This window comes from Miniopterus schreibersii (genome assembly GCF_964146895.1).
Source record: "Miniopterus schreibersii genome assembly, chromosome: 12".
Taxonomy (NCBI): domain Eukaryota; kingdom Metazoa; phylum Chordata; class Mammalia; order Chiroptera; family Miniopteridae; genus Miniopterus; species Miniopterus schreibersii.
In genome coordinates, this window is record NC_138112.1 from 44,381,379 (window position 1) to 44,397,328 (window position 15,950).

The following is a 15,950-nucleotide window of genomic DNA, read 5'->3' on the forward strand; positions in this document are numbered from 1 at the left end:
TGCTCTTTAGTACCAAAAAGAGGCAAGCCTCCCAAGAGGTAGACTCCTTCCTGTATAGATCACGAGCTAAGAAGAATATGAGATTCCTATGATAATTTGCTCTAGGAAAGGAAGGCATTATGGCATTTGTGAATCCTTGGAGTAGGAGCAAACATAGATATAAACTAACAGATAAGTTGATTTAGGAAAAACCTAGGTTTCTATAATGGTAGTAAGTGATAGCATGCCCTTTGTTGCTTTGACAATTCTGCTTTCCTATTTTTATTCAGTAATTTTGAGGATAATTAACCATTTCCCCCTAATCAGAATAGTGCATCAGTAAGTCGCATAAATCAAATTTGAACAGGTTTTATTTAACAAAAATATTTGACAGGTATAAACTCCTTTTTATAAAATTCTTGCAGAGGGTTAAAGGAAGAGTAGGTAACCCCTTGAAAATGATTTTATTTAGCCATTTGCAATCCCAGAGAAATACTGCTTCTATTTGGGGCCAGGAGAAACAGTCTAGCCTGAATCTAGTCTAATATTTAGTTTTTAGAAGAAAATTACCAAGTATATATCTGGAGTTGTAGATTTCACATAATAAATCTTTAATTTCATAATATTTATAAGCTCTCTACCTTTTTTTATTTTTGGTATTAGGGATGGATTGATAACTTTAATGGACCAAGTGGTCTCTTTATTGCGGTAAGTAAACCTTTTGATTTATTTAATATTCTATATTTTTTCTGTTTTCTGTATATCTTTATATGTATTTATGCACTCTGACTTACATATCTTAAGGTGTTGTTTTTAATTTTAACAAAGGCAGGGAAAGGAATTCTTCGAACAATGCGTGCCTCCAACAATGCCCTTGCAGATCTTGTTCCTGTAGATGTAGTTGTCAACACGAGTCTTGCGGCAGCCTGGTATTCCGGAGTTAATAGGTACATGAGGTGACAGTGTTGCTTGTTAAATATATGATAACTGAGAAGGGAAAAACAGAGCTACTGACTAATATTAATCTCTCAATCCTGATAGTCCCATACCAATATATATAGGCATTATCACTTCCAACTGCGAGAGTTGGCTTATTACAGGCAATAATAGCAAGTGATCCTATCAGCAGTAATTACGAATTAACATTAATTCTCATGTACTACCTACAGGATAGACAAGTTGATTGGGCAGTAAAAATGAACTCCCTCCCCCCCAACCGATGATTATTTTAATCCAAACTAAAGCTTGATATGAACTTGGCATAAAGAGCTGAAAATTCACAGAGAATGGCTTACACATATCAAACATGTTACACTAGAGCAGTTTTAATCAACTCATGGGCCTCCTTTTAAAAGGGGGTAGTGACATTTATAGGTAACACCTACACTTTAAGCTTTTCAATAACTTTTGTTTTCTAATTAATAAACTGCTCTTATTTATGAAGTCAGTATTTTTTATATTTTAAAAAAGGAGGGATATGATTATATGAATATATGGTTTCTGGTTAAAGGGAATTCAGTCCATAATATTTTCAACTAGAGCCTCTGAAAATGGGAAGGAGATAGGAAGAGCTGAGATTATTTGTTGTTTTTCTTAATTTGAAAATTGACACTTATACAAGGAAGAAAAATATGAAAATAAAAAGTCTGTGTTTTTAAAATAAATAATATTGTTGGCAGGGGAGGGAAAAAGTATAAATAGTCATTTACATGCAAACATTAATCTTTTAAGGATAATTTTAAAAATAATGTAGCAAAGGTACCCATCCTCATTTTTTTTCCTACTTGAAATCATAAGATTTAGATTTGACAAGTTTGGCCTCTTTATATTTCATTGCTTTGATCTTTGTTTTTGCAGACCAAGGAACATCATGGTGTATAACTGCACAACAGGCAGCACTAACCCTTTCCACTGGGGTGAAGTTGGTATGATTTTACCTGTGTTTTTGAATGCTAGAATAAATCTTAAAGAACTTAAAATATTCTCTGAGTTCTTATGTCAGAATAACCCATGAGACATTAAGGCCACTGAGTTACCAATTTATTCTTATTTTAATTGCCATCTTAAGAATATCTACCAATATTGCCTTATTCTTAATAGTGTTTTACAAATTTAAAAATGTCCTGCTGTGTATTCCCTCCCTGTCCTACGTCCCACCCTTTTCCGACCCTTACTGGTTTTTCTGCTGCCTTTTGCAGCAGCCCCGATAGATACCCATGGCATGGAAACAGTGCTTTTTTTCTGTCATGGGCACACTCAGTGCTGATGTTGCGTATCCATAGGCAATAGCACTTCAACTACAAGAGTTGGTATATCTCAGAAAATAGCTAGTGGTCCAAAGAGTAATAAATGAAGGAATTAGCAAGTAGGATGGATACATTTTGCTAGAATATTTCCCATTAATTAATCTATTTAAATTTACAAATTCACAGCAGGTAGTGTGTATGCTGTTACTTGCCCTAAAATGGGAATAGTATAATTTAAAGCCTACTGATATTGAATCATTTTTAAGTTGTTGGTTTATGTTTTCAGATTTAAAGTAAAATATATTTATGGCATTGATTTAGTAATAGGTATTATTTTACCCCCTAACTAAACAATTTTTGTCATCCTTGTAGATCAATTTTGATTTTAAAGTAAATCTTTTATGTACTTTATTCTAAGGTTTTTCTAGGGCATTTTTATTTCAATTTAAAGATTGATTGTTAGAGCATAAGGAAAAAAAATCTAGGGAGATTTTAATTTTATGATAATTATTTAAATAGTGCTCTTTTAATAATTTTAAAACACTTTAAAATGAGAGGTGTTTTTTGTAATCTGTCATTGTATTCTGAAGTTCAGTAAAAATTAAGTTGAATGTCATTTTTTAGTGAATATCTCAATACACATTTCCATAAAGTATTAAGATGATTATAGATTTGAATGTGTTGACATCGAATAGACTACATAAATTAAGACAGAAGTTAATTTGGGTTGTTTTAAGGTGTTGATGTATATTAATTTGAGCAACTTAATTACTCATAAGCAAAGGATGACGATTTTCCTTTTCTTTTTTAAGTAAGTCCAATAATAAGAATCTGAAAAGAGGAACAGAAAGAAAGAAGCTATCGTGAGAGGTGAAATAGAGAAAGTGACATTGTAAACTGCCATCGGTAAAACATTAAAAGGATTTTAAGAGTGACAAAAATTCATTCATCTAAATGAAATTCATAAACAGCGGCAGCTCTAAAACCACTTGAGTTCAGCAGTCTGATACTGAGATTCTCTTAGCTACTAGAGAGTAGAAAAGTTTGTCTTTTAAATGAGCGAACTTTGACATCTTTGGTAAAATATTTTGCTGTGTAAAAACATGATTTTTTTTCAACACTTCATTACATGGTTACTATCAAAGCTGTTACACAACTTTTCTTCCTCAGAATACCATGTAATTTCCACTTTCAAGAGGAATCCTCTCGAACAGGCCTTCAGACGGCCCAATGTAAATCTAACCTCCAATCACCTTTTATATCATTACTGGATTGCTGTAAGCCATAAGGCCCCAGCATTCCTGTATGATATCTACCTCAGGATGACTGGAAGAAGCCCAAGGTAATGGTGACTAGCTCTGTCTTATCTGTTCCTCTGACTGTTAAACAACCCGTGCTTACACTAAAAATGCATATTAACTCTGTATTTGTTTATGCTTATGATAAGGCTTAATGGCCTTTCATGAATGAGAAGACTCTCGAATTTAAGACTTTGTCAGAAAAGCAAAGGTAGTGTTGTAATTCACTCTTAATTTATTCTGAAGTTTGGGTGATAAGTTATTGTCATGTGCTGAATTCTAGGTCTAACTTTAGGTATTTTTTCTGAATAACAAATAACATTCAAAATGCTTTGATGCTTATTTTCCCTACAGGATATTATATAAATCATTTCTTCAAGATGAATCCTTTAAACCAAGTATTCAGGCGCCCCAATATTAAGTTGTATTCCAACAACTTATTGCTTCATTATTGGAGGGGTGTCAGACATACAGTACCTGCATTATTGCACGATCTTGCACTCAGGTTGACAGGTCAGAAACCGCGGTAAGAAGAATAGCAGTAAATACACTATGTATTGGTAAGGTGGTGGAAGCTTGCTGGAGAGACAAAAAGTCACTAGCATGAGCTTTACCTTTAGAATTACTAACCTGATTAATCACAATCACAATCAGGATGCCATGACATTTCTTAGATATTGGGGATATTTGAGAGACTAACTGTGGTCTCAGCTTATTGGGCCATTGATCCTCCAAAATCCCATAATATAGGAAATGTCCAACATCAAGGTTGTCATTGCTATTATAAGCTGAAATTGAGCTCTTCTCTTCCCCTTAAAAACATAGGGTAGTTTTGTAGAAGATTAAGGTTAAAATGTTTTGCTTTATGTAGATTGTGCAGTTTTATATGAAAAACATAGGATGCTTCTAGAAAATTGCTTGAATTATCTCAGCTGCCCATTCAGCTTATAATACATTAATTACAGTTTTTGACTAATTTCCAGGTTGAGAATATCATATTTTTTAAGAAGTTAATAATAAAACTTTTTGTATTCTTATAGTTGTTAATAGCCTTTCTTTTTGCTTTCTTTTCTTTTTTATTGAAACCCCACAAACTTATATAAAGTCGTCCTGTCTTTACCACAATTATAGTGAAATGTCCCATAAAAATACTTACTTTTTTAACTCCATTGGCATTACAATGGAGCCTTTGATTGGAGAGTTGGAACTGCTCAAAAAATAAAAGTGAGGTATCTGCCAGTTATAGTGTATCAAGATCTGAGTTACTTTTAGGGATTTTCTGTGGATTCAGTTTTCCATTATGTTTCTAACTCTATATGTTTAATATTGAAATATGTGAGAGGTGTTGAACAACTTTAGGTAAAGAAATACTTAATGGAAAAAAGATCTACAATATATCCAAGTTATTTTCAAATTTTGTAGAATGACCTGAAAAGTGTAATATTTGTCATTGGCAGCATTCTTTGTGGCTAAAGAGTAGATGTAAATTTATGAGTGATGACTGCTTGCATTCTTGATATTAATAAAGTTGTTGCAATTTAGAACAGAAAAGTCAAAATTAGGTCAAAAAAGTAAAACAGGTTAAATATATCACAATGACTTACAGAAAAAAAGGGGCTTAGTAAACTTAAAAAATGAGTAACCAAAGTTAATTAAATAATTTATAGTAGATGTTGCTACATAACAAGTCATCCCATATTTAGTGGCTTAAAACCACAGCAGTGATTTTACTATTTATTATTTCTTTCTGCCTGTGTTGGTAACTGAGTAGCCTTCTTAACCTACTTCCTGCCCATAAAAGGTTGGGAGTCCCCAGGGCAGGGACCAGCTTCTCTAAAGGGCCGCATATTGTTTCTGTTGCAACTGCTCTCAACTCTACTGTTAATTGTAACCTCCACCTTGCAATTACTCAGCTCAATATCCATAGACAGTATGTAATTGAATAAGCATGACTGTGTTCCAATAAAACTTTATTTGCATAAACAGGTGGATTTGGCCCCAAGGCTCTAGTTTGCTAATCCTTGATCCAGAGGCAGCTTTTCATTTTGTACTGCCTCTATCCCTTTAAGTGTAAATTGCTATGATTCCTTTTAAAATTGTAGTTTTCCCATGTATCTATTTTAAAACAATCTCCATTAGACCAAAGCCATATCCACAGATCTCTTTGAGACATGTCCTTCTCTGTCTTGGATTCTTTATAGATTACTATAGGTGGGACAACACCCTTACATCTTAGATTCTTGCATCTTAGATCCTTAGATTAGACTCTTAGATCCTGCCTCTTAAACAGTAGGGTTTCTATGAAACATGTCTCTAAGATCTGGAGTAAGCCTTTTGTTTGAAAGGTTCTATGAGGTATGTTGAACAAACTCAAAATGAGTCTGGAGGCTTTGGCTAGAAAGGAACAATAAAGACTTATTCAAGGGTTTTAGGGTTTGCAAACCAGAAACACAGCTAGGCAATACCCAGAATATTCTGAAGAAGAAAGTAAAGTTAAGAGATTTTTATAGTAAAAAGTACATTCTTGAGAAGAGTCAGTCCTGCATTCTTAGCCCTAGGATTGGTCCAGGACAGTTATTTGTCAGATGTCGGTTGGTCTGGACATGTGAGTCTTTCGGGGGATAATCAGAGGGTTGTCTGGAGGTCTGGTGTATGTCCAGGTATTGACACAACAAATTTATATATATCCAGACATTGGCACAGAACTGAAAAGTTCACATTTTAAGTTCCCAGACTAGTTAAAATAATAGAATTGTTCCCTCATACTTGAACCTCGTTGATTTTCGTAATTTAGCAGCTTGACTATGGTGACTTCATTTTTTTCTTCACTATTTTCCTCAGATACTACCTTAGATCTTTTTGAGGTCTGAACCACAAATCTTACATCTGCATTCGGGATTTGACCTATGCCCAGAACCCATTTTTTAAAGAATTCCCGGCTCTTTCTGCCATCTTTCTGTGCTACCATAATGGTGCACTTGAATGTCCTGGCTGATGCTCTCAAGAGTATCAGCAATGCCGAAAAGAGAGGCAAACACCAGGCTCTTCTTAGGCCGTGCTCCAAAGCCATGGTCCAATTTCTAACTGTAATGATGAAGCATGGTTACATTGACAAATTTGAAATTATTGATGATCACAGAGCTGGGGAAATTTTCATGAACCTCACAGGCAGGTTGAACAAGTGTGGAGTAATCAGCCCCAGATTTGATGTGCAACTCCAAGATCTAGAAAAATGGCACAACAACCTGCTTTCGTCCCACCACCTTGGTTTCATTGTACTGACAACCTCAGTGGGCATCATGGACTATAAAGAAGCAAGATGAAAACACACAGGAGGGAAAATCCTGGGATTCTTTTTCTAGCGATGTAATACAAATGTGCAAATAAAGTTCCTTAATGGGGGAAAAATAATTCCCAGCTGGCATTTTATTTTATTTATTTATTTTTAAAAAATATTACTTAATGATTTGAGAGAGAGAGATAAACATTGATTTGTTCCACTTATTTATGCATTCACTGGTTGCTTCTTGCTGTACCCTGACTGGGGATTGAACCTGCAACCTTGACATATCAGGACGATGCTCCAACTGAGCTACCCAGCCAGGGCTGGCTGGCATTTTACATTTCCTCTAAATTCCACTCAAATTGTTCAGGTTTTAAAGATCATCTTTGTCCTCTTTGAGGAAATCTTCTTGACTAGATCATTGAGTTAGGTGCAGTTTCTATTTTTCATGTTACCACAGGTGACAGTTTTATTCTTCCATCTCCCAACAATATTTTTGTCACTTTCCTTTAAGGCCTCACCAACAGGTTCGTTAAAGCCCTTTAAGACTTCCACTAAAATTATTTTCTTGGTTCGTCCAGATTTTACCAGTTGTCTCCTCAACAGCCCTTTTTTATTTTATTTTATTTTATTTATTTATTTATTTATTTATTTATTTATTTTAAATATATCTTTATTGATTTCAGAGGAGAGGGAGAGATAGAAACATCAATGAGTCATTGATCGGCTGCAGCCCACAACCTGGGCATGTGCCCTGACTGGGAATCGAACTCCAATCGCCTGGATCCTAGGTCGACGCTCAACCACTGAGCCACGAGCCCTTTTTTAGATTCTGTTTACCACCTGATCCTAAAGCCAATACATATTTTAGATTTTTATTATAGCACCCCCACACTCCCAGCACTAAGATCTCCTCTTGTTATCTGTGCTGCATGGTGAATCACCTCAAACTTAGTATCTTAAAACAACAATCATTTTTTTTTAATCTCATGATTTCTCTGGGCCAGGTATTCTAGAAGAGTTTGGCTGTATGTTTCCGTCCCAGAGTCTTTCAAGGACTTGCAGTCAGACAGGAACTGGAGTGGGTACACTGGAGGGAGTGGTAAAGGAGAGAAAGGGTTCAGAGCAGCTGGAGTGGCCTGGCATCTTTCTCTCTACATGTAGTCTCAGAGCCTCTCCATGTGGTCTCCTCAGATGGGCTAGTTTGGGCTTCCTCACAGCCTCTAGGGGAGTTGGACAGCATACATGGCAGCTGAAGGCTTCAAGGGTGAGTATTCCAGCAAGCAAGGCAGAAAGCCCCTTCCCTTTTTCTTACTAAGAAATCACAGTTTTATTTCCACCTCATTCTATTGGGTATAAGTTACGTTCACCTCTTGATGGGAATATAGTCAAGGTGATATCAGTGAGAATGTAGAATGGAAGATAATATTACATCCACCTTTGGAAATTAAAATCTGCTTCAAATAGGAAACATCAAATAAAGAATCTTGAGGTTTTCCCTATGTGAGGCTTTCAAATCAGGAATTATCTTTAACCTCTGGGAGCTTATAGTCTAAAAGCAAAAAGAGACACAAAGGCTTTTTATTTAGGCCATTTTATTAATGTTAAATACAAAGTCTTGTCATTTATATTATTTAACTTGTTCAGATGTTTACTGAACAAGGTACTGGACTTTATACCTTATATTGGGGCCTTAGTATAATGCCTACTTCTATATTAAACTAATGTCAATCATATCATTCATGGTGTCCATTTTACCATTTACATTAATCTGAGTGTCAGCTAGTTAAAAATCTGACTTGCTTTATGTCTTGACATGCAGTAATTATAAATTTATAAGTATAACTCAGGTATGCATCATACAGATTCCTGGTTAATATTCTGTAAGGACTAGGATGTATGGTATTACATATAGAAGCAGTATAGATTATTCACTCTAGCTCTTGAAATATACTAGATATTTCATCACTGTTAAAAATGACATTTTAGAAAATGATTCCACAGTCTTGTTTTTTTGGTTATTTAGCTTAACTCTGTCTAGTTTAACTTCTATGAACCTAATATTTTTTAATCTGTGTTGCTCTCAACAGAGGACAATTTTGCCTCCCCCCCCCCCCCCCAGGGGTATTTGACAATATTTGGAGATATTTTCAGTTACTACTACTTGGGGGGAGGTGCTACTGGCATTGAGTTGGTAGAGACCAAGGGTGCTGCCAAGCATCTTAGAATGCACAGGACAGCCCCCACCATGAAGAATTATCTGGCATAAAATGTCTATAGTGCTGAGGTTGAGAAACCCTGGGCTAGATGACCATTAAGGTCTTGCCCTACTCTAAAGGATTGTGATTGATTATTTTTTGCAGGTTGCCATAATAAAGAATAAATTAATACTTAGAATATATGTGACAGTATAGTCCCAGGCATTTCCTCTTATGTCATGTTTAACCAAAGGGTGATGGTGCAGAGTTTTGTTTCTTTTTATCTCCCATAGGATTGATAAATAGTGTATGAACTTTACACATGTATAGCCTTTCAAATTTGCTTTTCCCACTCCAGTATTTTATTGTGATTATTTTTGAATGGCTGAATCAGTGATTGGTGTTAGGGTAATTCTGTTATTTGAATGAATCTGAAGACTAGGTGAGAATTGTCAGTGAAAAAGAAGTTAGGAAGGAAACTTAATATGATGTATGTTGGAAAACCATGTTAACCAAATATGTGTATATGTATGATTCAAGTATACTATACTGGCTGTGATAGTTGATATTGATCTAATTACAAATTTCTTAGATATTTTTGTTGTTTTTTTTTTTAGAAAAAAAATTGTTTAATCTCTTTTCTAAAAGCAGCATGTCTTATTTTTTTCCACCAAGTGCTTTCTATCTGTAGGAACCATTTTTGTCCAAATATAGCCTTTTGAGGTCCACTAATTCATTTCATGTTTATTGGAAGTTTTATTTTGTAATTGCTTTCTGCATGAACTAAAGTTTTTTTTTTACATAGTCCATGCTACCTCATTTTTTCCAATATTCTGGACTCAAGATATTTTTCTAAATGTATTGAATGTGTCATCAGAATTGCTTAGCTAATTATATTACTATTTTGATTCCCCTCCTCATTTCTAATGTTCTAATTATCCCCTATTCCTAAAGTTCATGATTTGGGACTCTAAATTACATATAATGCTAATCCTTATTGTGGGACTATAAATTGAGGGTTTGGGTTTTGTTTCATTTTTTGATATTTCTTCACAAATCATTTTTCTGTTTATCAGGGGTTAGGAATTTTTGGTGTGTGTTTTGTTTTCAAAAGTTCTTTCTTCCCTACTTATAGGTAATTATTGTATAGATGTTACTGCTCGGGTTAACGTTATGATATCAATGACTTACAGTGAGCTGTGATATATACAATGACAGATTTAAAGATTAGGGCCCCTTGCCCTTTTAAAAAGAAACAAACAAAACAGTATCAAACTCCCTTATTTCTATAAGGATGGATATTAGGGATTTGGGGGAGTGAGTAAATATCTATTTTAGAAAGTTTTCAGCATGAGTCATTGATTTCATGGCACAACCAGATGATCCAAGAGTGGTGTTTCCCAGTGTTAAAGAGAAAGTTATGTAAAGATACATATATAGAGAGAGAGTTGACTAAATGGCAAACGAATATTTCTGTATAATGTAATACAATATGTTATGAATTCACAGGAAATCTTAGTAAAATGTGGTTTAAGAAACAAAAAGCAAGGGAATTCTAATTGAATCCATTATTGCTTAGTATTATATAGAGAAATTTTGACCTTAAAGCATTGTCTTTCCTTTGAAAATTAATTTTATGTATCAACAGAACTTTAGGTAGTATTAAATTTATTTGTTGATGCTTAAAATTTTTTCTTTTACATTTTGGATTTATGAACTAGTCTTCTAAGATGCAGAAATATTCTTATTACCTGCTGGTTTGGTACACTTATTGAATTATGTATTATGATTTTACTGCTAATGTCTCAGCTTACAAACTGGTGCCGTGGGTGGTGATGAGATTTTTTGCTAATATATGCAAAATATGAATCTGTCATTTTCTTATAATACAGGATGATGAAAACAATAACTCGTCTTCACAAAGCTATGATGTTTCTTGAATATTTCACAAGTAATTCTTGGGTTTGGAACACTGACAATGTCAATATGTTAATGAATCAACTAAATCCTGAAGATAAAAAGGCAAGTATTTTCTGTTTTATATTAGAAAATGAGTACTTACTAATTAGACAGCCATCAGCAACCTGAGAAATAATTGGATCTTTTCATAATCATTATGCAATAAGAAAGTCGTTGATTTATATATAGTCTCTTATTAAAAGCTTCAGTCATAATTGTTGGTGATGAAGTACAATTGCTTTACCTTAGAATTTATAAGGTACTTGGGTGTGGCAGATATGATTGAAATGTTCATTTTTTTCCTCTTTTAATGTCAGATTTAAAGAGAACTTTAGCTTCTTTATGCATTTTTTTCCCCGCAAAACACTTTGTTTTCTTTGACTTTTGAGAAAAATCTTCCCTCAGAAATTGGTTTTCAGATATTCTTTCTTTTTATCATGCCGCATTTCTCCCTGTTAATTTAAAACTTTAACTCTTCCTGTGTGTTCCTTTTGAGGTTACCTTAAATATTTTAATGCACATACCTAACAAAGTCTAAATTAAGCAGTTTCTATAGGCCCTCCCTCAGTGATGAGGAGGTAGTCTATATGATGTTTTTCTAACATCTTAAAAATTTTTCTCTGACCTTGAACAGTTTTACTCTGATAGTACTTACATGTGTGTACGTGCATATGGTATATGTGAGTTTTAAATCTGTGCCTTGGTGTCATCATATTTTGGAAGATTTCCAGCCAGTCTTCTGTTTCATTCTTTTTCACTCTTCTGTGGGAATCCAATGACCATCTTATATCTTCTATCTTTAGGGTGATATTACTTTAGTGATTTATTTATAGTAGCATTTTTTTGTCTAGAACTTACTGTTTTCAAATAAGTGATGTATATAGTGAATAATCTGTTTATCCAAATGTATGAAGGAGCACTGAGTAGTGCATGGCCCTCTCCTTTTGTCACAAAATAGCATTTTTGTAAGGCTTTTTTTCCTGTTTTTGTATACCCTTTTCATCAGATGGCCTAGTTACTGTTGTCTAAACTCCTAAGCCAGCTTCTGTAACATATTCTTTCACCTGATGTCAGTACTATTCTCTAGGAAGATTAATCTGTATGGCACGCAGGGTGTTCAAGAAGAGAGGAGATACTGTAGATACAAACTAGAAATAAATGCATTAATATGTGTATAGAGTGGTGAGGAATACATAGGTCTATTTGGACAATGGGATTTTCTTTTTTTTGGATGGTGCGGGCTTCTTTCTCCTCACACTATATACTCTTTAAATGCTAACATGAGTTTTCAGATTATCTTCTCAAATGTTTCTTTGTTTACTGGAAGGTATGGAATAGGAATAAGAACTTTTTTGTGAATAGCAGTAAGATTTTAAAAGTTAATACAGTAAACATTTTGTTATGTCATTTGGAATTAGCGTTTAGAAAAAGTATAAATTTTTGACTAGTGAAAAAAATTAAGAAAATAACCAATAATTTTTTGTTTATGTAGACCTTTAATATTGATGTAAGGCAGTTACATTGGGCAGAGTACATAGAGAACTACTGCATGGGAACTAAGAAATATGTTTTGAATGAAGAAATGTCCGGCCTTCCTGCAGCTAGGAAACATCTGAACAAGTAAGTTTTACATGAGTTTGACTTCCTCTTGACTTCCTTATGAAATGTTACACGGGGGTTTGGTTTTTTTTTGGTATATTGAATGAAAGATATTACTAATAATCTATTGCATTTAGGAAAAGTGTTTACCTTTGGACTGGAACTTTGGTAGTGTTGATTTAGCCTAATGTTGAAACTTGATATCTTCATCAATATATATGTTTCCTTAGCTCTATGTACAGATGTAATTTAGTTTTAAAAATCACTATTATCTTCCGTTATATTTCTACTGAAGAACTAAAGATATTAAGAGAAAATTAAAATATATTTTAAACTGAAGGTAATTTATTTATTTAAAGGTTGTTGTTGTTTTTTTTACCCTACTCTGATATATCTTTGGAAGAGGAAAAGAGATATGATAGTACATCATTTAACATGGAATTTTTCTTTGATAATAAAAGAGTTATAGTTACTCTCTTTAGTCTTTCATAAAAGCAGTACATATGGGTTGTTTAAAAAATCACACCACAGAAAATAGAAGAGGAAAAATCACTATTAATCTATCATTCAGAAATGCAGTTAAAATTTTAATAGTAAACTATTCTATTTGTAGTTTAGTTAATACAATTTTTTAAAAATTGATTTGAGAGAGAGCGAAACATCAATTTGTTCTGTTTATTTTGCATTCATTGGTTGATTCTTGTATGTGCCCTGACCAGGGATTGAACCTACAACTTTGGTGTGTCAGGATGACACTCTTACCAACTGAGCTACCTGTCTAGGGCCTAGTTAACACACTTTTTATAACAGCTTTCAGGACTTTCCCATTATTCTTCTCATGCTTCCAACTCTGTGAGGCTTTGTAGGGCAGTTAGTTGTAAAGATGAGAAACTGAGGTTCAGGGAAGTTGTGTTTGCAGAAGTCATAATGTGGTAAGTGGCAAAACAAACGAACAGTGAAATTTGGCATGTAAATCAAAGCTCTTGTCTACACCAATTGTTCATTAGTATATAGTAGTTCTATCTTACACTGCCTGTTGAAGTTAGTGGACTATATGTAACATTACTGCATACCTAAAGCTTTGCATTCCTTTCTAACACCATTAAAAAACATTTAAGGTGTTTTGAAACGAGTGAGATAATGTACATGTTACTTTGAGAATGGGAGGGTCTCCTATCTAGAGCTAGTGCCATGCTTCATTCATGAATGAGTTCTTGTCCAGTTGGTCTTTGGTCATGTGACTATCAGCTATAATGGAAGGAGTAAGTTCAGTTTTCTGACAACTTGTAAGCATCTGAAGATATCACAGAAAATGTTTATTTTGTCTGTAGGATGATTTATGTAATGAACAAGCCTTTTTAGTTTAGTTAAGAAGGAAAAAGCTCCAAGCACTTAAGGGACATGTTTGTTTTATGTACAGTGTACTTGCTACCTAGCACAGTATTGGGCACACAAAAGTATGCTCATTACCTACCGAATGAATAAATTTGCATCCCAAATGTACTATTATAAAAAGCATTGTGTTATTCATTGTTGACAGAGGTAATTCATTGTTTGACAGACTGCAGTCCAGAGTATGCACAGTCAGGTTTGACTTCTGCTAACTTTCTAACTTAAGGACTTTCAGTTCGTTTTTAAATAAATTTCAAATTAATATGAAGTTGAACTTTATGTTAAAAACTGAGCATTAATTATGTGTCATCCAACAATATTTTATTCTAGAAAATATTTTTTAATACTTCTCTTGATTTGCTTTCAGATTGAGGAACATACGTTACGGTTTCAATACTATACTTGTGATCCTGATCTGGCGCATTTTTATTGCAAGATCACAAATGGCAAGAAACATCTGGTACTTTGTGGTTAGTCTGTGTTACAAGTTTCTGTCATACTTCCGAGCATCCAGCACTATGAGATACTGAAGACAAGAATTTAGCATTAGAACATCTATGCATATGTGGTGGTCTGAATGCACAAATGTAAAATGTACTTAAGTCATCTCACCTTTTGTCAAGACATTAAACCATCTTAGATTGGAGTGTGGAGTAAATTATGGTACATTTTATGTAACATTTTAATGTTTATGCTCATAAAAACTTAGTGAACACACTGTGGTATGCCAGCTCAAATCTGCAATAGCCACCAAAACCATGACTTAATATTTTGATCCCTTGGGAAAAGGGGTGGGGTGAGGGTAGGAGTGGGGATATGGGAACACTGACCAGTATAACTGTGCAATTCTGGAACATATTAATTGAAATATGCCTTAACATATAGTGAATTTCTGATTTTCTATTCAGTGCAATGGAAAGCATTTATTTGGATAGGAATACTAGCTAAGTTGGTAGATACTTGATTCTTCTGTATTTGATTTGTTCATCAGTTGAAGTTTGGTTGAAATTATAGCCAAATTTTTTTCACATCATCCTGTAAGTTATCGAGTGGTCTCAGCCGTGAAAGACAGCTTCTCATTTTTCTTTCTCTGATTTGAGGTCTGATGCATATCATTTTCCTATCAGCAATCAGTTGCTTTCATAATCAGAAGGCTGTATATTGTTCTAAAGATCCTACTGGATCTAAATGGGTTTGAAAATCCATCTCAACATACTTTTTTGAAGGAAAATTAAAATGAATTGAATAAGATTATTAGCATAAAAAAAATAAGAACACATTTTTCTTGTCCACATTATGACCAAATAGAAATCAATCCTGTGAGATGTTGTTCATGTTTCGAGGCTGGAGGAATTCTTGAAACTTTGGCAAACGGTTGGGGCGGGGGAGGGGGGAGATTTGGGGAGGGATTGACCATACTTGTGCTCTCCTCCCTTTATAAATGTTTTTAATGAGACTTTAAAAAGGCTTATGCTGTCTTTTCAATGAAAACTGAAAGTGCATTATTATGGAAGAATGTATTTGCAGGTAGACACATTAAGAAAATGTTCTCACATGTGTGTAAACACATATTAACTTTTGACCTTGAGAACTGAATTCCTTCAAGAAAAATAATGCATAAAATAATGTGTATAAAATTAAATAAAGGACTTTATTTACATACCACATAACGTAGCAAACTGTTGAATGAGTTTGAAGATATCAATTATTTTTTCTGCATGTGGTTTTAGCTTTAGAAAGAAATGCATTATAGAAACAAGTAATAGCAAGAAAATTAATGTATATTTTAATGTACATTATAATTCCCTTTAAACCTTAATAGTAGTTAACCCTCCTTACTGTTTTAACATATATTTGATTTAACACATTGATCAGCATAACATGTTTTAATTTAGCTGATCAAGTTGTACTATATTTAAATCATCAACAGTGTATCTTGAATATGTTTTATGAGGTCAGTTCATAATACAAAAAGTTACATAGAACTTTACATCCT

General features: G+C 33.8%; 1 protein-coding gene and 1 pseudogene across 3 annotated transcripts in view; both read left to right on the forward strand.

Moving 5' to 3' along the window:
- FAR1 (fatty acyl-CoA reductase 1) overlaps positions 1 to 15,627 on the forward strand; it is a 51,764-nt gene extending 36,137 nt beyond the window's left edge. Inside the window, exons 6-12 of one of the 2 annotated variants that reach the window (XM_081154571.1) lie at positions 643 to 687; positions 808 to 926; positions 1,837 to 1,904; positions 3,396 to 3,567; positions 10,897 to 11,026; positions 12,456 to 12,583; positions 14,322 to 15,627. In XM_081154571.1, the coding sequence (XP_081010697.1) occupies positions 643 to 687; positions 808 to 926; positions 1,837 to 1,904; positions 3,396 to 3,567; positions 10,897 to 11,026; positions 12,456 to 12,583; positions 14,322 to 14,484 (825 nt within the window). In that variant the 3' untranslated portion in view covers positions 14,485 to 15,627. Of the gene's footprint in view, positions 1 to 642; positions 688 to 807; positions 927 to 1,836; positions 1,905 to 3,395; positions 3,568 to 3,877; positions 4,050 to 10,896; positions 11,027 to 12,455; positions 12,584 to 14,321 lie in introns of both variants that reach the window. The other variant, XM_081154572.1, reaches the window with a different exon arrangement.
- LOC308565420 (small ribosomal subunit protein uS8 pseudogene) lies at positions 6,367 to 6,846 on the forward strand (annotated as a pseudogene). The gene has a single exon. The product of its transcript is annotated as a small ribosomal subunit protein uS8 pseudogene (transcript).
- Positions 15,628 to 15,950: the final 323 nt, after the last annotated feature.